This window comes from Necator americanus, chromosome IV, assembly GCF_031761385.1.
Source record: "Necator americanus strain Aroian chromosome IV, whole genome shotgun sequence".
Lineage (NCBI taxonomy): Eukaryota > Metazoa > Nematoda > Chromadorea > Rhabditida > Ancylostomatidae > Necator > Necator americanus.
The window spans coordinates 31,600,346-31,627,786 of record NC_087374.1 but is presented as its reverse complement, the minus strand read 5'-3'; the positions used below and the strand labels follow the sequence as shown (position 1 = coordinate 31,627,786).

At 37.3% G+C, this 27,441-nt stretch overlaps 1 protein-coding gene across 3 annotated transcripts in view; it reads right to left on the bottom strand.

Annotated features, from left to right (window-relative positions):
* Positions 1-24,429, bottom strand: part of RB195_003375 (uncharacterized protein) — a gene marked incomplete at both ends in the record, with an annotated part of 38,103 nt that extends 13,674 nt beyond the window's left edge. For all 3 annotated transcript variants that reach the window (XM_064201004.1, XM_064201003.1, XM_064201002.1), the window contains 8 exons: positions 9,242-9,343; positions 10,487-10,588; positions 11,057-11,140; positions 11,226-11,351; positions 11,405-11,507; positions 12,066-12,223; positions 13,472-14,143; positions 24,308-24,429. In XM_064201004.1, the coding sequence (XP_064056883.1) occupies positions 9,242-9,343; positions 10,487-10,588; positions 11,057-11,140; positions 11,226-11,351; positions 11,405-11,507; positions 12,066-12,223; positions 13,472-14,143; positions 24,308-24,429 (1,469 nt within the window). The remainder of the gene's footprint in view (positions 1-9,241; positions 9,344-10,486; positions 10,589-11,056; positions 11,141-11,225; positions 11,352-11,404; positions 11,508-12,065; positions 12,224-13,471; positions 14,144-24,307) is intronic.
* Positions 24,430-27,441: the final 3,012 nt, after the last annotated feature.

The following is a 27,441-nucleotide window of genomic DNA, read 5'->3' as shown; positions in this document are numbered from 1 at the left end:
ACTGATTCTGTGTTCTCAATTGGATGTAATTTTTCCTTGTGTTTTAGCTGTTTAAATGGAAAAAAAAACACAACTATTACGTTAAGGAATTTAGAGTCGCGTTAGAACGGCAATAAACAGTGAAACTGTGGTGTGAACAAATTTTTTCATACAAAAACATATGTTTGAAAGTCAATTTGCATAACTAATTCTTCACAACAAAAAAAAAACATGTTCACTAATGAAAAATGTATATTTAAATAAAGTATAAATTAGTATGCACTATGTTGATGGTAATTTAGTTCGCCGGCATAACTAATTGACCTAATGATGGTGTTTGTTAGTTGCAAGCTTTTTGCCAAAAAAAAAAAACCCATTAACATTGCGTTCGACTCGGATACGGTAACGAATAACGGCATAAAACGCAAGTTTACAGTTAATTTACTAGAAAATCAAGCAAATTTTGTTCTTTTCTGATTCTGTACTAGAAGGTAGGGTTTTACTCTCTCATTTCTTCCTTTCCTCCTTTTCTCCGTTTCTTTTTTTTCTTGTCGTTCTTAAGCATCCCAGGTGCTTTTTTCTATTCTTTAACTGGATTCTTTTCTCCGTCTCACTGCATTCTCACTAAATACTGATCTTAAATATGACAAAGTGAATCAGTAAGCCTTTTCAACCCAGTTTATTTATATTTATTTATTTATTTACTTATTTATTTGTTTACATACTCCAATGATGCGCCAAAAACATCTATATCGTGAATATAGTCATGTTTACTGCCATCATGCACCCTCTTCAACACCGAGGCATCCTCGTTCCTCATTCCTCCTTTCCCTATTATTTCGCTGGAGAAAGGAACAATCGCTTCTTACAGTAAGATAATCAGGGTCCCATTGTCATTCCAGTTGCATACAACACGCTTTCGTGCACACAAATGGAAAATGACGTCGTTAGTTTTTTTTTTTCGTTCTCTTCTAAATACTGCATTCATTGTTCGGATAAGTGCTGCTCTACAACAAAGGGGACGGGGGGATCTTAGAACGAAAACTGTAACTTCTCTACAGTACCAAATCGCCTAGTGCAGGTACAGATACGATATCGAAGTTATTGCGGGCGCTCATATCTCAGCCGCTATGTTTCACTACATCATATTTCATTAGAAATTCTATTTGTACTACGATTCTTTGCACTGCCCGTGTACGTCGGCTGCGATTACCGCCGTTACCAAGCAGCGAGAAGGTATTACCAACCCGCGCGTTCAACACACTATCGCCTTTATGTTTCTTGTTGTTTCCTGCCGGTAAAACAACAACAAGTAAGGATTTATTTCGCTGAGCACTCTTCTGTTGGTTTTATGGAATACTTTTCTGCTGCAAATCACATAATTTCCCCTTTTAAGTCAAACACTTGCATTTTAGAATGAATAGATCGAAAATAGGTCGAGAGTTTAAGCACCTGATCCCTCAGCTATGCATGATCTTTGATCTCTACATGATCATTTTCATCTCTCCGAGGCTCTCTGTGTGTCCTAAGTACGTGTGATAAGTAAATATACCTAACTTATAATAAATAATAATAAATTCATCCAAATTATAATAAATAATAATAAATTTATCTAAATGTAAATATGTGTCTGTGAGATGTGTATCTGAATACTAAGTAAGGAGTAAGCTAGTAGTAAGTTCTCTGCGAAAATAATAAGTAATTTTCAAATTTTCATTCAAGAAGTTTCCATAACATCTCCTATTTAAAAATTTTCCATTTTTTTCTCTAAATCGCCACATATATAGATAAATAGGTTCCTTATACCGAAAGTTGTTGAATCTTGGTGAAAAAGTAGAAGTTTTATCGTTTATTGTGGCAAAAACAATTACTTTCTGCCGACACGGCAGATTATTTGTTGCCTTGCAGGAAATCACTATGCACTTTTTCTGGAATCTTCTCGAAACTTCACTCTGATTCCTTCTTTTCAAAATCGTTAGAATCATAACTCATATCTGATCTCTCCACTTCGGGTAGAAAAAAAAAATAATAGGAACTTAGTTGCCGCATTAGCTGACATTAATTGTTATTAGGAGCGGCCTCGAAAAGAGCGTATTTAGCTAATTTTTTCTCATGCAGACGCAGAAGGCATCAACGTTCTCGCGTTATGCAGACGATGATCGGAAATCATCGTCGGATTTCCGGAATGTGAATGTGTAATTGCTCAAAAATGGGCATCCTTTTCAGACTACAACCCGGGGCGTGGTTTTATAACTGCTGCTGCTACTACTACAGAGCTACGAGCAGCGTAGATTCGATTCTGATTGCCTGAAGCACAACGCCCTCGCAAAAGGAATCGTTTAGCCTGAGGGGTGCTATACACTACTCTTCAGTAAATTGCATTGCTTCTCCTCTCCTCTCGTCTCCTCATTGCTTCTCTCCTTCCATCGTTATTCGAGGAAAAAAAACCCTCAAACCATCGGATCTTTGCGTTGAACTCATCGTCATTCTTTCCACTAGAGCTTGTCGTAGTAAGAAATTTCCTTCCTTTTTTTGTTTCCAGATAGAACTCACAAATGACTTGTATCCTCATTGGGTGAACACAGTTACGCCTGATTCAATTCTTACTTATTGTCCAAGGTTTCCTTGGAGATCTGTGTCTAAATACAGTAGTCGCAGAATTTTTCGATCAAAAAATCAGTGATTTTCTTATTTTTCCGTATTTTGTCTCATCTATTGCTCTGCTTTCTCTTCAAATTAAACGCGGGGAAAAAAAATTAGATTCCTGAAAATAATGAAAAATTTAATGCGATTAGCAATTCATTCATGCGGAAACATCCCCACACGGATAAAGGTAATTACTATATTGAACATCGTTCATTATAGTAATTCTTGTGTTTTCATCGTGTGGTTAAAAAGACACCTTAACGGAAAAGTTGCACTTTAATACACGCCACTAATTTTTCAAGAGTTTTTTTTTTGCAACGGTCGATCAACAGTTATAAAAACTTTCATATACTAAGTAGAAGTGCGTTAGAATGGCAAATATTTCTCCTTTTTTTTCAAAATTAACGACGCAGCACTAACGGCGCTGAAATACGGACTCGAAAATTCCATGCAAAGCTGAAGATCGCATTTAGTTCATAAAAAAAAGGCAGAGAAGCCAGAAATAGACCATATCTATCGTGTGTTTCGCATTCCACTCTCCTCGGCGCCTTCTTCAAATTTCCTTATTTATTTGAAGAGTATTTAAAATTATTTTGAGGTTGTCTTAACGATAACAGATCGATTTTTTTTCGCTTTAGCACTAGTGGGATTCGTATTAGATAATATAAAAAATTCTGAATAGCTATTTAGCTGGAACTTCATTGAGACATTTCATTGGAAAACGGATCCGCAAAAAACGCTTTTTAAAAACGATGCAAGGAATTTATGAAGGAAGTTGTTATTGGTAGTGAAATTTTGAAGGATTTTTGTTGCCAAAGCAATCTAATGGTTGTGCAAAAATGTCCGTTGCTCCTAGTCAAGTCACTTAAATGTTCACATTTTCTCAGTTCCTCGTTCGCAAACGTTTTGATCTCGCTTTCTGACTCTTGGACTCATTGGAAATGCATTTGAAAACGTGGGGAAAAATAAAACTTAATCGACGCAGCATTATCTCAATAATTTTTTCCACGCTTTAAATCGCAAATGAATACAATTCGTCTTCGACGATTCGAAAGTTTGCTCTTTTAATTCCGTTCCGGCTCTCTTAAACTTCAATTCTCAAAATAATCTCAAGGATGCTATATTGTATAAAAAGCATAGCTATCTTGTAAAAATTTAAGGAAAATATTGTATTCTAAAATAAAATCAAATCTAAATAAATAAATAAAACCTTGAATCCAAATCTGAAATCTTGTAATTTATGGAAAAAAGGCAAATTGTAAGCTATAACTATACTTGTATATTATGTAACTTTAAGCTGTGTAGTAAAACAATAAATAAAATAAAATAAAAAAAGTAAATAAATAATAAATAAATAATAACTTTAAATCAATAAAATAATAATCTGGCTAATTAATTAAAATATAAAATAAAAATAAATGCAAAGAATTTTGAGTTTTTTACTTTGAATCTGTTGAGAATCACTTTCTGAGCACAATCGATGGATGTCGTTCGTCCACCCTAAAAGCCATCCACCCAGGCTCTCATATTTCCATTTTTCTTTTTTCCTTCCAATAAATTGTCATCAGACTGAGAACACGCTGGTAAATTTACTGCCTTTATCCTTACATGAATCGTCGTATGACGTCATGACGCTCCGCTTAATCACATGTTCGTTACATTAACATTTCTTTGTTCATCTAAAAATTTACTGACAATGACGTCGAAAAAAACGTTATTGTTACGTATGAACAAAGCTAAATTACGGAGCACGCAGTTCGTGTAAATTGAATTTTTCCCGCATACGAATCCAGTTGAGGTTCATTAGGTTCAGTACTTCTACAACAATGTGTTAAAAAAAGACAGTTTTCAATTTTCAACTCCATTTTTGACTAATTTCAATCTTTTTCTGTGCCTGCTATTCATTCGATGATTCAACAAGATTTTATTATAGTAACAGCTCTTACGTCCTTTCTACAAGCATTTTTTTTTGCAAAATTCATATCGTAATGAGTTCAAATCGTTCCCTCCAAGTCTCTCCTCCATTTAAACTCACGCCGTCAATCATTTCTGATTTGTAGTGGTGCGAAAATTCCCATAAGAGGAGAACTTAAGAAAATTCTCCGAGTTAGAACCGGGATCGGGAAACGATTCGTAAGGATTCTCTTACGTGAGATTCAACTAATCTTGTATGTTTTGTTCAAATTTTTGTAAAGCAAATTCAAAATTGAAATATTTGCACCATAATGATGACATTATTATCAATTTAATTAGATAAAGGTCTCAGCAAATATTTAACTTCATTGGCCTTTTTCAGAGGATTTTTATACCTTCGAGACTCTGAAAAACGCCAATAAAGTTATATATTGGCCGATACCTTTATCTAATCAAGTGGACAATAATGTTGCCTTTATGGAACAAATTTTATTTTATTTTCCATTTCTGAAACTAACTCGTCCAACCTCTCCTCGATCGGGAACGAACGTTGAGACTAATTACAGGATCAACGTCCCCTTCTTGCTACTCGGTGTTTGATCGTTGGTTTTTTTTTTTTAATTTATAAAGAAAATATAATTCTCGATTCTTTAGAGAATTTTCTGTAACATTCTCCTCACAGAATTGGTTTTGACAAATAAATCGGCTGAAAAATAGAATAACGCTAAATTTTCGCAAAATACTGTTCGGATCTTCTATGTGATCGTTTAAGTATATATTTATACCCGAAAAATGTCACTCTCTTTGCTCCATTTGAAAAAAAAAAACTACAATTCGCGCCAAATTAGGAAAAGATACAGGAACAGTAACCATGGGTTGTATGTACGGGAACATGCGTACTTTAGAAAAACCGATTTTTAAAAAATTTCTCTTTGAGTACTGTATGTGCTTACTGATAATTTCTACAGCATTTTTATGAAACATAAAAAAATCAAAACCGAACCGAAACCCATTTCTGAAATGAGGATGATGAGGACATTTTTTTCATGCTCATTCAAGAAGATCTTTTCTCGCTTTTATACAACACTAAATCCGCTTTGGAATAGGATAAAGGATAAAGGATAAAGTGTCTGGCGTTAATTAATCCGCTTGGGATGCTCCCCACGTTCACGTCAATTCAGAATCTTTTGAGGTTTACGAACGTGTATCTGGCCTATACAATGACTTGCAGTGGCTAGCCGATTATCCTCCCAGACATGCCTTCTAAAAAAAAAGGGAAAATTTAAAGGCATCACCCCACGAATCTGAGGTGGTGCAGATTTCAGGTGGAGTATTCGTATACGGGATGGGAGACTACGGAGAGGGGGAGTGACTCTGTCTATTTCTTCCTAATTGCCGTAAAAAACGGCCCAGAAGATACGGCTTCATTCGTTTTGGCGCACCATTTTGTACAAGAGGTTCGATTGGAGCGCGCCAATCTTGTGCGGCGCTGCATCTTCCGGGCCGTTTTTTACGGCAATTAGCAAGAAATGGACGGAATCACCTCCCTCTCCGTAGTCTTCCATCCCGTATACGAATACTCCACCTGAAATCTGCACCACCTTAGATTCGTGAGGTGATGCCTTTAAAATAAAGAACTATTTTCTCTGATAGTTTGCGTAACAACAGTAATTTCTATGCTAGTTGTTGAAAAAAACAGTTTACACACAAGTTCGCGCACAAAATTCATTCCGTAAAAGCCCTCTCAAAAATTAATTTCCTGCCGTGTTAAAAAGATCTAAAAACTGTTATTCTACACTAAAACACTAATGTTAACTCATAGAATGTTTTACTCAAACGTACGTACAGGATTTAAATATTTTTTGACGAGAAACACCAGAATTTTGAAGTAATAAAAATGTAAAATAAACCCGTAACAGTGGACTTTTCGTAATGATTTATGAATGTGCCGAGAGGTAGATGCCAAGGGGCAGAGTAATAAGCATAGAGTACATAATTTTTCCGGATTTCATGTTTTTTTTTTGCTGTGCCAGCAAAGTTTTAATGAGACTTTATTTTAATTGTGGTCTGACGATTCGGGAAATTCAGCCTCAAGCCGTCCTCTTTTTGAAACCTCGAAACCGTTTCTGAATTTTTTTCACCAAAACCTCACTGACACAACAAGAAAGCATAAAATTCAGTTCAAAATGTCGAGATTTCAAGAAGAAAGGACTTGGAGGTTTAGGTCTTTCGTGACTCTTCTCTAGGCGTATGGGTAGACAATATGTGGGAAAAGTGCGTAGTTTGCAGAAATCTTCAGGTATTTTTGTTAGAAAACCGAACCATTCGGTGGTGAAAATGTGCATTGCTCCTAGCCAAGTCAGTTTTTAAAGTTGTGTCACTTAAATGTCTACATTTCCTCAATTCCTTCAACGTTTTGATTTCACTTTCTCAATACTAAGACTCATGGGAAGTGTTTGGAAACGTTCATGATCGAAAAAGCGGAGCTAACTTAGTTTACGTTTGCATTTTTTGGCTTACTTTATGAAAACTTCTATAGAAAGTCAATCAGTTCCCGATTTTTAGAAATTTCCCTAATTAAATTCCATAATTATTCATTTATCATTATTATTTATTCTTTTAAATTTCGATGCCCGCGTTTCCGATATATGGAGAATATATAGGGAACCGAAGATTTTCAGCTCTCTCTAAATGATTTTCCCCAGTTTCAAAGAAAGGCAAGAAGAAATTTTGGTTGTTTTTCATAGTCCTTTCCCCTTCCGTGGCAACACAGAAGGGGAAAGGACTATGGAAAACAACCAAAATTTCACCTTGAGGTTATTTCTTTTCGTTCTCACTTTTTTTTCTTTTAAGCACCGTGCAAATAACAAGAAAACGGGGTATTAGTGAATAATTAGTTTTCTTAGGCGAGGAATTGACAGGGGAATTTTTTTCTTGGAACTTTTATCTCTTCTTTCATTTCTCATTGCATTTTCATTAATACCACCCCAACGGGAACTGCATCATTCCGCATTTTTTACAAATAGAATGCAAAAACAAAGAAGATAATGGAATTCTCGGATTTTTTTTCTTGAAATGATGTTCCATCTTTCACTGCTCTTTTCTCACTGCAAATAATAGCAAAGCCAAGCTTAATTATATTTTTCTTCTCCATCAACAGACTTGAAATATTTTCTGCTTCGCTGCGGTTGATCTCACTTTCTTGCGTCATATCTTTTATAATTTATTTTACTTTTTCTTATTAAGAAATTAGTCACCTTCTGTTATTTGTTCCTGAGCACAGAAAATTTCCAAAAAAAAATCCTTATAATATCCTTTAGCTAGACATTTTTGTGAGTTAATGGACTTCCAACGAGAAAAAATGCCGCTAATTTACGTTTTTCGTGATGGGGCCCGCTTTTACTCGACAGTTTTAAACGATTTTTTTTGGGGGGGGGGGTGGTTTTTTGGGTATTTTTTTTTTTTTTAAATAGGCGTTATAAGGGGTTAAGGAGCTATTCAACTTGAGTCCACTAATTATCCGTGGCTGGGAAGACTCAGATTGAATGAGTAGTCAACCGGCACTACTGTTATCCACGTAAATCCCACGAAAAAATAAGAAAACAAAGGCGAAGAAATGAAAAACGAGGTGCAAAAAGTGAAAGAAATAGATGAGGATTAGTTGTAATCTCCACGTGAACAAAGTTCGATCTATTCAGGACGTATTTTTTGCAACAAAAATTGACGAACCACTGCACGGAACAGCACCCAGACGCCCACAACTGTTGTTTGGTGGTGCTGTTACAATCGACCTTACAACGATGGAAACAGCAGAGTCTGTCCGTGTGTTCTATTTGTGAAAAACAACAGCAAATTGTTGCTTTCAATCATATATACCGGATGCGTTTGGTAAATATTACCGTAACAACAGTACCGTAACGATATCACCATAAGGTAGGGTGTCTCAAAATTTACACAAGCTTTGAATTAAATTGAAAACAGAGATTTTCTTCAATTGTACTTGTTTTGGTTGCAACATAAAGTAAATACATAGGATAGGGGTTATGTATGGAATATTATCATCGAGCAAATGATCTCCACGGATTTTCTGGCACAAACGCACTCCTCCGTCGGAATATTCCATGAACTTTTCGCAAAAATGTGGCTGAATTTTGTTGATGCATCGACCTTTTATCCCTTTTTTCAAAAACCTCCATCAAAAAAAGATCCAATGGTGTTAGGTCAGATGACACTAGCGAACCAATCCTGATCATCGAAACGAGGGAGTACATTCATCGCCAGGAAATCTCTCTGCACCCTGCAGTAATTGGATTGTTTCCAGGGGCAGTACGACATATCGCAGGATTTTGTTGAAACCACATCTATTCCACAGCATCAATCTCATCCAATTTAGACACCAAGAACTCGACTATCATGTCGCTATCCATATCCAGCACCAGTAGCAGTAACTGCTTTTCCAGAATTATTTCCAAAAAGGTATGGTCCAATGACGAAGCTTCGAGCCCAAAATCCGCACCAAACAATGACATATTGTGGAAGCTATTCCATACATTATCCTATCCTATGTACTTTATTTTTATTTTATTATTTATTCATTTTTCCATTTAAAAAATAGATTTAAGGAAAAAAACTGTTTTTTTATTCGATTCAAATTCAATCCATGCGTAAATTTTGGGACAACCTATGCGCTGGCAAAACATACTTCTTATAACCATTTCCCGCATATGATTCTTGTCCATACGGTGTATAACGTCCACTGATACTATGGGCTGGCGTTACTGGACGTGATCCGAAGTTGGATCGCCTGAAACTCAAAGTTGTGTACGGAGAAAAATTCAGCAGTACATATTCACTAGGTAGCTGGTTAGGTGTTTCTTCGCAGGACCCTCGTCCAGTCATTGATTTGATGTAAAAGTGCAACAAGAACAAAGCATAAAATCGTTCGTATTATGTTTCTTTGCCCCCGTACGTGCATATATTAATGGATACCGCCGGGCGTCACACAGACGTTCGATTTTGTCAGTTCTTCTCCGATATTCGTTATTCTCCCTGATATTCAGGGTGCAAAATTTTGCCATAGCCTAGTTCAACCCAATTCTTAAGTTTGTTCTTACTTCTACCACTAATCATCAAGCCCATCAAGTTGTTTCTTTCAAAAATTTCAAATATTTTTTAGATTTCTTTTTTTTTTGCTACTTTTACTATTCATCTTTTCTCCAAATTTCTCTCATAAGCCCATTTTCTACTGCTCACATTCGTCATGTACTCTATTTTTGGAGCGGAGCGATCTGTTCACCGATAAATTTTGATTTTTGTTCAACACTCCGTAACTCTGAAAGCTCCTTCCCTAAGCGGCTAAGTATAAACTGAGCTCTGTGACATCCAGCAGCACGGTTTCAGTCGATAATGGAACATTTTCTGCTTTTTCTTGTCCGATAAACGCTACTATGATAAATTCCACATAAACTTCAAATGGAAAAATTGTTCAGGTTACTTGTAGATTAATTTGTGAATATATGGTATGGTAATTTCCTCGCTAAATACATGAAACAACCGTCGTTTCCTTAGTTCCTAGCATTTTCAGAGCTAAGTGTTATCTAAAAATTTATTTGTAGAAGAAATACCGTTCTCCACCTGTATGTAACTGGTGGAGAATTGTTTCTTTAAAATAATAATATATAATAAGTTAATTCATAGTTATCAATCAATAATAGTTCAAAATTAACTTGCCAATAATGTATAGTTAGTTATTGTAAAATTTATAATAGTAATGCATGCAGTTTTTGAGCGCTCATTTGATAGCAATTCACTGATCAGCGATGGATGATGGATTCATCAGCATTCAGGCATCACAGTGGTTAGTTACAAGCAATTTTCGGATCATAAGCGAGGTGAGGTAACAAACAAAACATTTCCCGACAACATGCAGCAGCATCGTACAACTTACGGATACGTAACATAGGGATTTTTCTCTATGTATACTCCGTCAGGCCTTTCCCTGTAAGGCACTTCAGGCCTATCTCTGTAAGGTCCTTCAACAAGCCTTTCCCTGTAAAACAAAAACCATGTTCACAACAGTAACCGACTCCAACTAAGCTTTTGATAGGAGTGCTGAAAATGTGAATAAAAAAAGGCAAAAAATAAAAAAACAAATAAGGAATTAAATCGAGTTAAAAAGAAATTAAAAAGAAATAAATGAAAGGAAAATTAATTAAATAAATGAAGAAAAAAATTAAATACTAAATTTAATAATTTAATTTAATATAATCTTAAATAATATGAATATTTAACAACCTCGTGTACAGCTTATCAAAGTCGAAAGTAAATAAAAAATTGTTTTAATCCTCTGCGAGAAATTGCAAATGAATTTAAGCATTGTGTTTTTTTATTCTCACTAAAACTATACGGCTCAATCTCTTCAAATTACTTTTTCAAATAAACCAAAACCTTATAAAATTTGAAAAAAAAAACTCGACATCTTGTTTGCAACTGTTACAGTATGGCCACCGTACCGTACCTATTAATAACGTCTCGCATTTGTTCGGCTTCTTCTATTGGCGAATAAACCGATTTCCCCATCAGATAGTCAGAAGGCTTTGCTCTGGAATTTTTAAGGCGAGAGTTTTTTTTTGTGGACACTGATGGTAGATCGAAGGTGAAAATCGATAATTATCCAGTCCACCGACCTGAATATGTATTGTGGCTCATTATCGGTGGAATCTTCCAGTCTACTCACAACCTGCTCCAATTTACGCATCGTTGGTCCAACACTGCTTGCACGAAACGGTGTAGCTGTTGCGGATCGATCATATCTACAATTATGCGATCAATAAGATGAAAGTCGATTGCATTTTCGGTTGAGCACCTATCAAAATCGTTTGTTTTCCATTGTGTCATATCTGGATGACAACTTTGCGTCATTTCACGTTGTACGGACGCTTCCCGTTCTTGGCGCATTTTTTGTGTTCCTGAAATATTCCTCTGAAATTAGAATCGAAATTAGATCGCTCCGAAAATTAGAATAATTTAAAGGAACACCCAGCTCAGACATTGAGAGTCAATGTTAAAAAAAGGGAGGTGAACATCAAAACGTTTTTATTTCACATTTTTGGTAACTCTGAGCTCGAAAGAGTTAACCGACACTGATTCGAAACGTAAGCTTTTTTGGAAATTTAAAAAGACATATGTTGATCGATCGCAGATATTCCAATTGAAAGCTGGACTTTTTCACGAATACCATTTCAATCTTTTCTTTAAATCCGAGTAATTAGTAATCTAGTAAAAAAGTAATCTTTAAATCCGTAGGTAATTTTGAGAAACTGGCACAGGTTTTTCAAAATGATGCCTCAAAAATTGTGACATTTTTTAGCTCACCGTAGTAAAACTTTTCAAAGCGGAGAATTCCAGGATTCAGTCAGAATTAATTCTTGTGGCTGACTGACTTTTAAGGCAATAAATATTTGATCCAGAGAATGTTTTGACAGCCAAAAATAACTGAAGAAGAGAAGAGGAAAACAGTTATTTACCGTGTAACTCAGCCATGACGTCGGCTGGCAGCTTGCCAAGTCCGGGCGGTTCCTTTTTCGCCGGGGCGGTGGCGGCTGTGGAGACCGTTTCGTTCGTCGCCGTACGAGTTGACCACGACGATTGATCATTTTCACTTTGATCCACCACCACATTCTCCCTGCCATTTACGCTATCAAATCGTGTTCGCTTAGGGAATGGAGTTGGTGGTGGCGGCGGTGGTGGTGGAGGAGGATGGGAGAGATTCATTTCCTCTACGTTAGAACTAAAATAAGTAGATAGGATTTGTGTAAATTTTCTAACACTTCCGCCATCACCGTGTAAGAATGACAGTCCAGAGTTTTCGTACTTGATAAACGATCATTTTTGAAGCATTTAGAATTTTTTTCTTGAAAAAAATCAATCAGAAACCAAAATGGGCAGCGAAAAAAATCAATCAGAAATTAAAATGGGCAGCGTTTGTATTCACCGTGCGGTAATAGTTGAATTCCCCTCAAACGCCAAAACTGCAAATATTTCAATATTCAACATTGAATTGCTAAATCAATCAATGACATACGGTTGGTCGACCATCAACACAATAAGTTCAGAGGGTACTTAGTACTCAGGAGCAATTAAGACGGATATCAAGAACTACAGTAGAATGACGTAAACAAAGGTGTACTCGTTAATTTAAATCAGACTAAGAGGTAGGAGGGTGTTACTGATTCGTGCTTCGTGAACGAAAACCTATTACACTACTATTTTCCTGGAAATAGTAGACAATTGCCTGCGGTAAACACTGCAACTAAATTTAGCCAGGTGAAAATTACAATGATGACTGCAAGTAGTTGTAAAAGTAATCAATAATTGATCACCTGGAAGCGAAGGAAAAGATAATCAGTCGAAAATAAGGAGTAGATAGAAAGAGAAATACGTTTACAGGGCAAAGCTGAATAAATGGGCGTGGCTTGCTACAGCACTGTTGGTGAACGCAACCAGGGCGAGTTTGTCGTTTGGACGAGTTTTTGACGAATCGAAGTAACTAATGTAGGAAAATATTTGTCTGTTTCAGCTTCTGCAGAAGTCATTACAGGTGTTTTTTGCTGCGCGACCGCTTAGAGATAGTTAAACCTCCACAGGATCTCAAGATGGACGAGTTGTCTCGAAGACGGGACAACTCGCCCATTAGGCCAGAGTAGTTCATCTGTTACAACCTGTTACGGAACGACATTGAATTAGTGTTGTAACATTTACGTTTTGGCTGTAAAAAGCTATAAAATATAATGGGACCCAAATCACGCACTGGAGAATTCTGCTGGATTAAAGAGCAGTGATTTGCGTTCCTGTTGTTAGTAATTGCTACTCTTTAAATATGTCAAATTCAGGCTACCAGGGATTGTTCGCTAGCAGATAGCTTTAAAATTACCTTATATCTCTTCCATCCAGGCTAGTGTCCGTAAATCGTTGTTGTGCTTGGATGGAGGCGGCAGGATCAAGCTCATAGTGACGTTCGGTCGAGTACCGACGAGGCATCGCGACCGGCACATGTCGTTCCATTGGCAGAGGTACGAACTGTTCCTCAGGTCTTTCTGAGCTGAATGTGGTGAACTCGGCTTCCTGAACAGTGTCCAACTTCTCCCTCTCATAAGCCTCCGACAGTTCTTCCGGTTTGAATTCCACTTTATTGAAAGAATTCGTCTCAGTGGGGTTTGCTTGGAATGGTTTCGGTGTTGCCGGTAACGTCTTCGACGGAACACTTGTTGTGAAGAACATCCTTAGGAAGGCCCAAATGTATTTGACTACAGTACCCAGCACTCGCACCGCTTTACAACCTAGCCCATATAGGAAACGACCAGCACGTCTCGCATAACACGAGACAGTTTCTGCGGCTCCGTGAAAAGCGTCCGAGATACGCTGGAAGAAGCCTTTGTTCTGGTTCTGGTATCCGTAATGTGTTGGAGCGGTGCTTCTGAATTGTGTTCTACTTTGAGGAACGTTATGTTTTATGAACGATTCCGGCTGGGATTTGGCGTCGACGCAACAGTTCTTCGGCTTCTCCTCTTCTTCACGAGCCTCACATTTCCACTCAGGTTTTCCTCTGAAATGAAAACAATAAAAATGTGAGATAAGCGAACAATTGTGAAGGTAAAGAACGTTTTTAGGAACTTTTCTTATTAGAAGCTCTAGAAAAAAATCCTGAGTATTTTTTTTCTTCAGATCATAACTTTGTCTTGCCATCGAAAAGTGATCGATCAATGAACTGTTATCTTAAAAAGCAAAAATGAATAGTTAAACTACGCTACGGACAGATAAAAATGGTTTTTATTTCAAGCGTTAGGTCGTTATTAAAGAAAAAAGAAAAAAAAAGTTGTGTTCATACTCATACATGCTCGTTCATGCTCCTATATGTGGAATAATACGTCCTCGTAAAGTCGTAATATTTAATAACTTTATTTCCGTAAATATGGCGACAAAAGATTTCTGTCCTCAACAAACAAATTTAACGTCAAATACCTGTGCCTATCTAAGCGTTTTCTAATTTTTTTCTCCCAACTTCAGGCTTTGAAGAGAAATTTCTGTGTTCAATTAGGCTGGGAAATTTGGAATATGTGGAGGACTTTTCCGGGTCTCCATCATAATTCATCTCGCTTTTTCCGTTGTCTTTATATCGGGTAGCTGCCGCTGCCGTTGGTGGAAACATCCAATGTGGAAGGAAATTTGATAGCGGACTCCGTCTAATAAACGTGAAATGTCAGTCAAGTGTGCTGGGCTGTAACGAAATGAAGAAGCGAAATGTATGTATGTGTAGTCAATTTCTGCCCTCTGCCTAGCGTGGGAAATTGCTATCAAACCCCTCGAAAAGTTTATAATTTCCGCTATCGGTCGAAACCTATGCGTTTCCCGGGAAATTTTCACTAATGACATATTTCTGCCTGTATTTTCACGTATTTGAAACAAGAACTGAGGAAAGTGTGAAAAACAACACAGTTTTTACTATTTCACTGCTCATTTCTATTTCACCAATGATATTTGAATCAAATTTCCTCCTCGTCTTTTCTATTTAAAGTTTTGCAAAAATCACGAGGATGGAAGCGAGGATAAAGAATATGAATCCTTTCTCGCGATGACTCTTCCAACCTGTTCCTATCTTCCCCTTCAGGACTACCCGCTCCTCGTTTTCATTATTATTTCTATTAAAATTTTTCCATTGTTCTACTACCCCGTGAACTCAGGCTTAATGATAAAATTAAAGTGGAAATTGAATTTTTTCACCATACTTCAGGTATGCTCAACCAGTAAATCAAAAATTCAAGGCGCGAAGAAATCTCGGAATCAAATTTTGCACGGCAAATCCAATAAACTTTCAGGAAGTAACGTTAGAAAGGCGAGAAGAAACGTGCAGTGGACGAGGTCCATCAAGCATCATTCCAGAGGAAAGGAAGAGGTTTCCTGGTGGAATAAAAAAATCATCAGATTAAAAAAAATACTTATGAAAGTGGTATAGCGCAAAAAATTTCGGAACTTGGTGATATAAATGCTTGAAGAGAACAAGCAACTCATTCCCTAGTATGAATTAGTAGAAATGAGGTAAGACAGCGTCTAATGGGTCCCTACTTCTAGACTCGGCACCAAGGCGATTTCTATCAGCGATTTTTTTCTGTCTCTGGAGGTATAAAACGTACGAAGACTGCAGTATATCTATATCGGCGAGAACTGAACCCCGAGACTCTTACAAATTTTAGTGTTTTCTGTGTCTGTACATGATTTCCTTCGTTCAAGTAGGGCAGTCGCCTCGCAACAAATCAGAAATTCTCAAGTTTCTGACAGCTATAGGGATCAGTTCTCGCACAGATAGATGCTCATAATATTCGCATACAGGCCGTTAGATACGTTTTCAGTACCTCAACGTAGCTCAAATCTCAGGAAACCAAGTTCATCACTGACGGAAAATTAGATGAGGACGAGTTCTCGTTGAACGAAGTAAATAATTATAAAATATAATATAATACATGACATATAAAAATAAAAGTTGTTTCAAGAATAAGAATGGATGTAATAATATAATCTGGGAAGAGATAATAAATAAATAATAATAATAATATTAATGAAAAGATAATAGTGATAATAATAAACTATTATAATAATGTAATAAATAATAACATAACCAATATAATGGAATAACATAATAAAAATAAAAATAGTGGATATAATAATATAATTTGAGAAGAGATACCAAATAAATAATAATAAATAACAGTAATGAAAGGACAATAGTAATAATAATAAACTATTATAAGATATAATATAAGAAATAATAATATAGCGGTATACAATAATAATACAGTAAAACTATAAATTAATACGACTAATGAATGCTCTCCCATTAGCTCTCCCGCATCCCAGCTTTTCCGCCTCAATTATTTCACAACGACCCTCTGAATCCCATGATGATTAGGCCGATCGGCACTTGAATGTGTTGTGCATACTAATTAGGTAAGCAAAGCATGCATACGTACACAACGCACACGGTCCCATGCGTACACACACATTGGTACCCACCCGTTTCTCATTCAGTCATAATTAAGTTTGTACATGTGCACACAAATCGATCACCACACCAATTCACATCCGTAAGCCACGCCCAACTTACTCATTTCACCTCGCCTTATATTCAATGAGTTCCGTTAGTGGTCGTTAGTGAGTCTGCTGTGACTTATCATTAATTATTTTCCCCCCGTACGAGAAATTTTCTCAGCAATTTCACTATCATTACCTTTCGGGACGGTAATTCCTATAAATTATTCCTGCATGCCAATCTGTAGTGGATATACTGATGGACATTTTCGGTTTCGGAGCTCTTTCGACTGCTTTCTTATATCCTCAAGATTTTACCGTTTCTTCTCTTGTTACTTTTCCGTTTATTGCAGCTTTTCTTCGAAATTCAAAATATCACCCCTCCCTTTCCTGGTACTTTTCAGTTTACTGCATTTTTTTTTGCGAAATTCAAGATCCCACCGCGTTTTTCCTAGTTACCTTTCTGTTTATTGCATTTTTGGGGAAATTTTTCTTTAGATTTATTAATGTTTTTTTTGGAAAACTTTTTTAGGAAAAAGTTCTCGTGAGAAAATAAATCCTGAGTCCCAGACTAAAAATCCCTCCTTTCTTTTCAAAAACCTGAACAATAACGGAAAATGAGCGCAAATGTCAATTTATAGGAGTCGTGAAATATTTTCAAACACTAAATTATCACCATTCAAACATATTTTTAGTTGTACTCATGGATTTTTCACCTTCCTACGCATTCATGACCGCTCTCGGTTTCGCTTTCTCAACTCGAATAAATTTGATTTGAAAATCTTTCATTAGACGTTTGTGCTGATTTTCCAATAGGAAACAGAATATAAAAAATGGGCGATTAGGCCTGATTTTTCCCCCCATCCTGAACGAAATCGCGACTGTACACATCAGCTATGAGCGTATGCGTAGGCGTAACGCTACGATTGGCCGCAAATCAAATCAGCTTTCGCTCAGAAAATCTGACAAAGTGAAATTTACATGATTCTGCATAGCTTTTGCATCGTAATGAGTATTTATTGGGTTTGTCAAAAGCTTCCTCGTGGACGTTGTTCGTGCTTTGTAAACAAGTGCATGGATTTTGTGTATCTTTTGTAGTTTCTTTTTTTAATCGAGTGTCGATGTATCGAATATCGAATACAACATTGCTTTTTTCCTATCGAATTTTTGGTTCCAATTTTTCAACAACTAGTTTGTATTTTCCATTTTCTTGTGTGATTTTATTATTATTATTATTATTATTATTATTATTATTATTATTATTATTATTATTATTATTATTATTGAAATTTTCGGAATTAATGCCTATTTTTTTCATATATTTGAAGATAATGGGTGAAGTAGAAAGGAAGAACTAAAAATTAGCAAATTTTTATTTGAAACCCTGAACGCCCTTCCTACTGTAGGACAGCACATGATTCCATTGAATCAGATGCAACGTATAGCGAATTCACGGATGACGGAGAGATTCTTTAGTGATGCAACGGCTAGGAACGACAATGTATTGCAGTGTTTTTTTTAACGGAATTTTCGGATTGATGGATGCGTTTATCAGCAAGCAGTCATCAAACGCTTGCACGTGCTCGAGACGGTATAGAAAACGACACGAGGTTTGGTGTAGTTTTGCGTAAGCGGCTGCGCACTCGACGCGGCGCAGCGTAGTTAGGGGTTAGGATCGAAACGGGACCATTGCGAAGTGCAGCGACTGGTGGTGTGACCGAAGGGTCCCATCCTGACGCGCTAACCGCTACGGTCCACCGCGCGCCGCTCTAAGCGAAGCGCCGCTTAAGGGACTGCATCGAGCGTTCACGCCCGACTATGCCTAGTGATCTCGTCGCCCAGAAATCTTTTCATACAATGCAGATCCCGAACAGAACATGGTTCTGCATTTTGAATGTCTTATTCATCAAAGATGTGCAATTCAAAGTTCACCAAGATGTCTTTAAAGAATGCATTGAAGTCGAATGCATCCATAGACGCATCCCCGCATCCCCTGCCCTGTATCCTTTGCCTTATGTCACCCTACGCGATCCTCCATCGCTAGCTAACCAGAAATTCAACTCAAAAATAGGCTTCTTTCATGGGAATCCATCTTTGAGGCAAATTTTTGGATTAGTTAGCGACGGTTTCGAGCCTATCACTTTGCTTTAAGATAATCTCAGCATCTTCAAAATCATGGATTTTTCTTTTTTTTTCGGTCTCGTACAGCAACCGTTGAATAAGATGTACTCACGTGGATGTGTTGAGCACCTTGTGCTTCTGGGATGTTTTTGCTTTCATTTCTCCCCGAAGACATGTCTAATGGGGCGAAATGAATCGCCCTTTCATCTTTTTTCCAGCAACGCACGCGACTGTTTCGCTAATGGAGAAAGAAATTACTGACGTAAGCGCGTTTATTGAACAGTTCGGGATATTTTTATCCGCTGCGAAAGAAATACGTAGCAAATACGAAGAAATCTTGGGGGCTTGATCCCTTCATGAATCCTAAAAGTGTAGATTTCAAATTTTATTGGATTCAATCACGAGTACCGACTGACTCTCCCCCGTTAAAAAAAAACAAATTCAAAAAATTTGTAGTTTATAATCTAAAAATAGGTTTTTTTTAACCACATTTTGTACTCGTTATCAAAACTTTCAAACCATACGTATACCTGATCCTTATGTATAACATTTAAATTATTTATACATGCATTTTTACACGTGCATTCGAAATCATCTTTTTCCTCCCCCCTGTTTCTATTTTTGAGACAAATTTTGAATTCATTAGCGGCGACCATTTCGAGCCTGTAATATGTAATTCCTTTCGGATAATTTCCGGAGTGCTCAAAATCATGAATTTCTCTTTTCTTTCTTTACATTAGTGCCTTTTTTTTTTTTGAAGAATGAAATAAAAGATCCTTGATGGTGACATTTCAGCTTTTATTTTAAGAGGATAGAAGCAATGAATAGGTAATATAACAGAAAAACATTTTGATGTACGGAAAAAAAGCTACAAAAGCTTCTTTGAATGATGGAGAGGTTTTGGAGACTGTAAAAATTCAAAAATTGGATTCGATTTCTCGAATAAACTTGACCACAATTGCTCAATAAACTTAATTTTCGTCCGCATATGATATTTTTTAAAATCTTCATTCAATCTCTTCTTACTCTTCTCGACCAGAGATAAATCCAGGTCCAAAGTCTCAGGTTGATGCAAAAATAATCTCCATTTCCATGGACCATTATGTTCGTCAATGAATGTTCGTTATTTAAATAAAATATTTTACAAATATGGTCATGACATGCATCACTTGAAAGGTTTTCTTCTTCCTTTATCGGCTATCCGTTGTGTTTTTTATTGTTGCTTTTATATCTGATTATGATTATTTAAATATGAAAGAACGTTATATTTGAAGATGTTGTCATAGCGGGAAATTCATTGGTGGACTTTCTTCATTTTTCCAATTCCCTGAGAAATGGCGAACAACGGGCTACGTTACGTTGAGTTCTTCAGCAACTTCTCTCGTTGTTTTACTCGTATCAGCCTCATTTATGAAGCCCCAATTGATCGTTTTCAGTTTCTGACGTCTGCAGCGACCCTCCTCATCTTCGAGACCAAAACTTCCCTCGCAAAATCTTTTTCTAAACCATCTACGCGTAGCGCGTTGAGATACTGTACCATCTTCCCACGCCTTGATGATATTTCGCGCTGCTTTCGCAGCATTAGGCCCCAGTTTCTGAATCTGAAGCGAAAAAATTTGAAGCACTAAAATAACGGAAATTTCTCGCTTTGACAACAACTATAAATATGACACCATTTCTTAAAAACAAAAAAAGCAACAGTTTGAAAAAAAGACCAACAACACAGTCGAAAGGAGGAAAATCATTTCAAAAGGATAAATATCATGACCACATTTCTGAAAGATTTTAATTAAACAACAGTTCGCGAGCATACTGGTAGAGAAAACGACTATTATTTTTGCACAACAAAACTAACAGAAAATTCCCATGAATTTAGACTTCGTTTATAGTACTTGGAAAATACGGCTTTTATTAATCCATACACTTTTTTCTAAATAGTAGACGACGAATGTAAGCGAGAAGTAGGAAAATAGCTAAGAAATTTTAAAATTTTGAAGATGAATTTTAAACACGGAAGCGATTTTGAGATATTTTCAGGAGTTTTTGGATAAGCATGCAAGGAAGAGTTTCCCTAGCACTATCGTTAATACGTAAAAACCTGAATTAAATTCTACTTCAATTCAAAAGAAATACTCATATTCTAAAAATGAAAAGAAATATTTATATTCCCATAACGTTCCTAGAAACTTCCAAAAATTCCACCATATAAAAAAAGAAGACATCTGCTTTGACAAATACCGCTGGGCCACTTTACTGCTATCCGTTTGCAGGTGTGCAAATGCAGAACGTCCAGCTGCAACCTAAGAAACATGGCATATGTTCCCACACTATATACAAAAATATTTTCTTCCAATGCTTTGATGTAAAAATATCTTGCGGGGCAAAATCAATTACACCAAAATACGGTAACAACTAGAACGAAAGGATTTTGGAGGAGAATTTTTTCTTAGAAAGTAGAACAAAACGTGTTAAGGAACCTAAAAAAATTGATATTAAGAGTGTTTAAGGATGGTTCTAGAGCGTGACCACCACCAAATACTTAATAATATATTAAATTATATTTTGATTATTTTATTATGATTATTAAATTAAAATCAATAATTAAGAGATGACAAGTGGAAAAGTTCAAATGGAAGAAGTTTACAGTTTTATTTTAGGTTAAGGTGATTCAGGCAACAACAAGTAGGTCAATGACCCGTTAGGATTCGTAGGATCCACTCAAAACCCTCTACCAAAGTTAGCCCTCGGATTTGCCTGGTCATTTGGTTGCTCCTTTACCTGAATCAACTAAAACTGAAAAACATGGCATTGCTTAAATCCTCCAGGACCTAAGTTGTCGAAGATCACATTTGAGGCTATAAGGATCTTCACTATGACATTTTTAATGCACAATTTTCACACGTTCCAGCTAGCGCCTGAGAAAAATCCCTGAATTCGAAACACTTAGCAATATGACCCCATAAGACAGAACACTATTAGATTCTCAAATTCCTCTCCAGTTGCACCCTTAAACAGATGGTCCCTTGTCAAAAATCCAGCTATTTTTGAAATCTTCTAGCAATCGCAATCCTCGAAAACACGACGTACATATCCATTCACATCATAACTTTTCGGCATTCTCCGACAATGCGTCCGAAAAAACCAACCATTTGACGCTCGGATAACGTCACCACGAAGCGATAGGGTTCAGTCGGTTCAAGGATTCAAAATTGAAATGTTCTCGGCATTCTTCTACGATAATTTTGCGATAAAAAAAAATCTGGCACGATTCAGAAATGACCTAGAGACACTATTTAGTAGATGAAATACAGCAGTGCAATGAAATCCACGCCCAACTGTCGTATTTCCAGGAATTTTACCTGCTTTGAGGAATTTCTTTGGAACCAAAACTCCCAAAAAAAAACACAGTGAAAATCGTTGTATGGAAGATTTTAAGATAAAACTAAGTAAAAATGGAAGCAAAACGTCAAAGGATAATTTTAAAGTCAAAATAGGAATGAATCAAAAATTGCTGGAAATTCAAGGATTTCTTCGTAAAGATGAAGCTAAAATGGATCCAAACGGATCATTTGATGGGATTTGAATGAGAAACGAAAAAATCCCTCATTTGGAACGTTGCCGGTGTTGTCATGGATACATTTCTTTAAGTAGTAAACCAGCGGAAAATGGAATGGGTGCGACACATTACCCGCTAGAAAGAAATGAGATGCATTAAGACGTTGAGTTGCTTAAGCGAAGATCAGCTTTTAGTGCGAAATGATCTACCTTCCATTATTTTTTGTTTTTATTTGTTTTTTTTTCTTGTAAGTGTAAGTTCATCCTCTTGAAAGATTCTCATGTTTCGCATCTCTATGGCTGGGAATATTTCCGCCACAAAAAAAGAACGACGTTTGTTGCCTCCAGCTCCAGTTCGTTGCCTCAAAACCTCCAGCTTTTCTTACTTTTCCAATAAATCGATAATTGTAGGAACATATGTTGTTTATTTATTTATTAATATAATTTCGCGTCAACACATCACAACACTACGATTTTATGCCTCCTTTCAAACACGGTAACCCTTTCTTCCCATTGTTACTAGTACTATCTTCTACGGATTCTACGGAATTCTTCTGATTTTTCTAGATTTTCTATTATCTCCTACATTACTCATAATTTTTTGTTTTTGTTTTCCTACAAATATTTATCACAGCTGCCGCGGTGCTGTTGACTAACGGTTGACATTTTAACAATTGCATCTATTCACACTCAATGCGCATACACAATAAATAAGGGGTCCGTTATCGTCTCAACCGCATAACGTACCGTAATCCCATTAATTTTCTACAAACCGTAGAAGTTCGTTTAACTATGAAATTATGAATTTGTTGTGTAGTTACGAACACTTACAGCTGGCCGTGAAAAGTATAAACAGCATCAGATTTTATTTTTACGAGAAAAAAAATCTAATTCATTAGGTATAAGCGAATATTTTGTCGTGCAAAAAAAAAACTTGGTCGTGTTGCGCGAACTCCGACTATTTCCGGCCAGAAATCATCCTCGGTTCATAGTTCAAATATAGTTATATTCAAGAAAATTTGGATATGACGTCCCTAGAGCTAATCCTAGGCACGGTTTCTTTTTTTTTTCAATTTTCCGGGATGAAAGAGGCAGATAAGAGTTTTGCGAAATCACTTTCCGTAAACGAATCGTTTTGTTGTATTGAAATATTAATAATATATAACATTTATAATATTATATTTGTTACAATGTTATATAAAAAATGTTGTTATATAAAAAATAAAAAATATATATAAAATGTTCTTTTGTTAAAACAGATCCGCATCATCGAATAAATTAATTAATGATTTGTCAGAGGAAATAAACAGAAGAACCCTGTTGAACCACAGAAAAGAGCACAATAAACAAAGATGAGAAGGAATAGAAAGTATGCAATAAACGAAAAAAAAGAGATATCGATTTTTCTTGAAGAAAACAAAAGTACTGGTGAGAGATGCTCCACGTTAAAGAAGTACACGGATTTCTTCCCAGAACTTTCCTTATAAATGGTATTCGTAGGCCGATATTTTCCAGATCCCAAAATGTTTCGCTTGAAAATCTCAGGGGTTTTTTCTTCTTCACTGGAAACCGCTCAAACGTTACTACATACCACATGCTGCGACAGACGTAACATTCGCGTTTTTTTTTCCTCCAGGATATTTCTCCGACTATACTACGCAGCGTAGGCAGTTGTGCCTATAGAGAGTTCATGATTGGTTCATTTGTAAAAAATTCGATTCTATTCCCGGAAACCACCCCTCAACGAGAGAAATTCGCCTGACACCTCGTCGTCCCCCTACTTTGAAACCTGGATGGATAACTTGTTCCACTCACACATAACATAATGAGTTGAGATGTATTGACGGCAGGGACGTGTAAGCTGTTTGTTACAGCAGCATAAGAGGTTACCCACGCCCGACCCCCATGCATCAATTACGCAACATAAATGCAGCAAAAATTACCGACTTCACTATTGAATCATCTCAAAATTGTGTTAAAAGCACACAATTATAGTTAATAAAAGACTTACTTTAGTAGAAAGTAGAAGAAGTAAAATATAGTCCAGAATGTTTGCGCTACGACAGAACCGCAACGATACGCAGTATCGACGATCGTACGCCGACATCTGGCAAGTGTCGTTCGTATCGCCATTGCAGACGCGAACACACTGACAGCAGTAGCAGGAATACCACCACCGGGGGGTTTACTGGCTGTGCTTGTGCTGGTTGTCCGCCTGGTTGTCTGCTCGCTTGCCTGCCTGCCTGCCTTCCTGCCTAGCTGGCTTGTTGCTGTCGGATGGCGCAGTTACGGAGGATGTGCTGATGGTGGCGAGTTGTAAAACACACGCTTGCGGCGGCGGCATCCCCCACGGCTGTGGCGCACGCAGCTTTCAATTGATATGCAATAAGTGCTTGAGAAATATTTCAGCTTCAAAGATAATCTGATTTCTTTTTCTTGGAATCTCGGATGGAGCTCAGCAAACTTTTGTACGTCAGGTCAGAAAAATTATTTTAAAACTCAAATAAGCTCAACTACAATCACTTCATCATTATGACCCATTGTCCTAAGAATGGGACCCATGTGCACCTCCAAACCACGTGCATTTCTCCCGCAATCAGTTCATAGCTCTTTTGCATTCGTGTGAATATTAACTGAACCTGCTCCATGTATGTATCTTCTACTGTTTATTTCTCCTGAATAATCTAAATAATTAATCTCTAATGTGGGTAATAAACGAGGATTGTTTACTACGAGTGAGTTATCTGAATAATGGCGACATCGATCTCTGTATGAAGGTGTAACATTTAAGCCCCGCCTTCTTCGACATCACAGTCGTTAAGAGGCGAATGAACAAGCTGTGCATGCAAAAGGAAGCGTTTGGAAATAAATATCCGCACTGCAAGCAAAATAAAACAAGGTGTATCGTAATCAAGCGCAACTAGGCTCCAGTGGGACAAATCACGCTTATTTTGATCGATTAAACTTAATTTCAACTGTAGATAAACAAAGTATAAACAGACTATTCGAAAATGATTGCATCCCTTTGACCAATCACCCAAATGGATCTTTCCAGAATCAGAAATCGAGGTATAGGTACTGAGAGGTAGATCATTTCAAACGTTTTGACCACTGCTTCGATGAAAATTCAGAAATGTTGGCTCATGGCTTTTCCTTCTTTGTTTTTTTTTTTTCTTTTGTGAACTTGCTTTACTGCGCTAAATAAAGGACTAGAGTTATAGAACACTTTCTAAAGACTGTATTGATTCCCGATGATCCGTGTATGAGCTTGTTAATTGGTTTTATTGATTAACATTTCAGCAAACCTTCCTCAGCGATCAAAATGGGGATTAAATTTGCAACCTAAGCGAACAAATCTCTTCCCAACTATTCACTAAAATTCAGCCTACTTTTTCACCAACGTATCGATTGCACTGAATGTTCCTTTTCAATTAAAGAAATTTAGCAGTGATCGCTTATTGATCGATCACGAGAGCGATTGATTCGAATGTCATTTCCCATTCAAATCAGAGGAGGTAGTCAAGATATGGCGCGAGTTTCCGCGTAATCGAGAGACATTCACCTTGCGATTCATTTTTAGGACTTTGGCGTGGATCCAAAATACCTCCAGCGATCTTGGAGCCAGCGTTTCACATTTGTGCGCTAAAATTTAAACCTTGATTTCAAAATTCGGCACCGTCGTGTTGTTCTATTGTATGGGCGCCTGGTCAAATTGTTTCCCCAAGTATCCGAACTGGGATGAGTTAATGACGCACGCTCATGTGGCTTGTACATCCGCCAATCGCACCGTTTTTTCTTCGTGCGCTATGACGTCAAAACACCTCCGCCTGCCTATCTGCCAGTTATATTTTGAGCGCACGAACAGTTTCTGAAGCTATTCGAACGCGAAATTCCGGCCTCTATCAATCCACGCACTGCGACACCTTCCACACCTACTGCACCTCTCAGAACAACTCAGAAGCAGTGATGAGGTGGTTGTGGTGATCAAATTGAGATCAGTGAAGGCCGTGAGGGCGCAGCAAGTAAGTCCAGTGGTGTAATGTATAAACATAGTGCCGTAAAGCTGTGTTGAAGTGCATAGCAGGTGTGAGATCCATGATAATGTGGAACTTTTTCTCCGCTGAGGCGATACGACTTTATTCCGTGGTGCTCAATGGTGCACTATTCCGTGGTGCTCAATAGACGGTTCTGTTTATGCTTGGAGAGGTCATAAATTGCAGAGGTGTGCATAGCAGGAACATGTCGCAGTAATCTCTGCAAAGATATGTTCTTCGAGCTCTTCTGTCTTTTGGAATCGTTTTCCCGTTTGTTAAAAATCAAGTTGAGCGACAGGTGCTCTGAGCACTTTTGCTGCTTCCAGAAACTGAAAATACGTTAAAAATACAACTGGCAGCGCAGTAGCACACAATTCCAATGCTGAGCAGTTAACCAAACGGTGATACAATCACGATGTTATAGTATTTACGGCGATTATGCTGAGATAGGGAGAACGCGGAACAGCTGCCAGAAATTAGTCGCCGCAAGGTTGCGATAAGATGAGGATATGGAAGGTTGCAACTTTCTGTAACCTATCCCTGAAGTTTCTCACTTTCAATGGGTCTCTCTGTATGATCATAATTCACTAATTGTCCTCTTAAACAGAGGACATGAGGTTGTTATAATCCTTCATTCTTGGCTAACGTTTCGGCGAGTTCTCCTTCTTCAGAGGCTGAAAGGGAGAGATCGAACGTAATTTATCCGATCAAACACCCTATCCGTCCAACAAAGAAAATCCGGAGTCTACTGCTGGATCTCATAACTACAAGAGGATGGTAACCTAGGGTCGGAGGACATTTCTGCTGCTGTTAGATATTTGTAGTGAGGTGACCACCCCACTCAAATAGCTGGGGTGTGATTCCGCCCATTTTTTCCTAATTGCCGTAAAAAACGGCCCGGAAGATGCGGCGCGTACACAAGGTTGGCGCGCTCCAACCGAGCTCCTTGTAGAAAATAGCGCGCTGGAGCGCCCGAAGCCGTATCTTCGGAGCCGTTTTTTACGACAATTAGGAAGAAGTGGACGGAATCACCCTTCTCTCTATAATCTACTATACGAATACTCCAATTGAAATCCGTACCACCCCAGATTCGTGGGGTGATGCTTTAAAT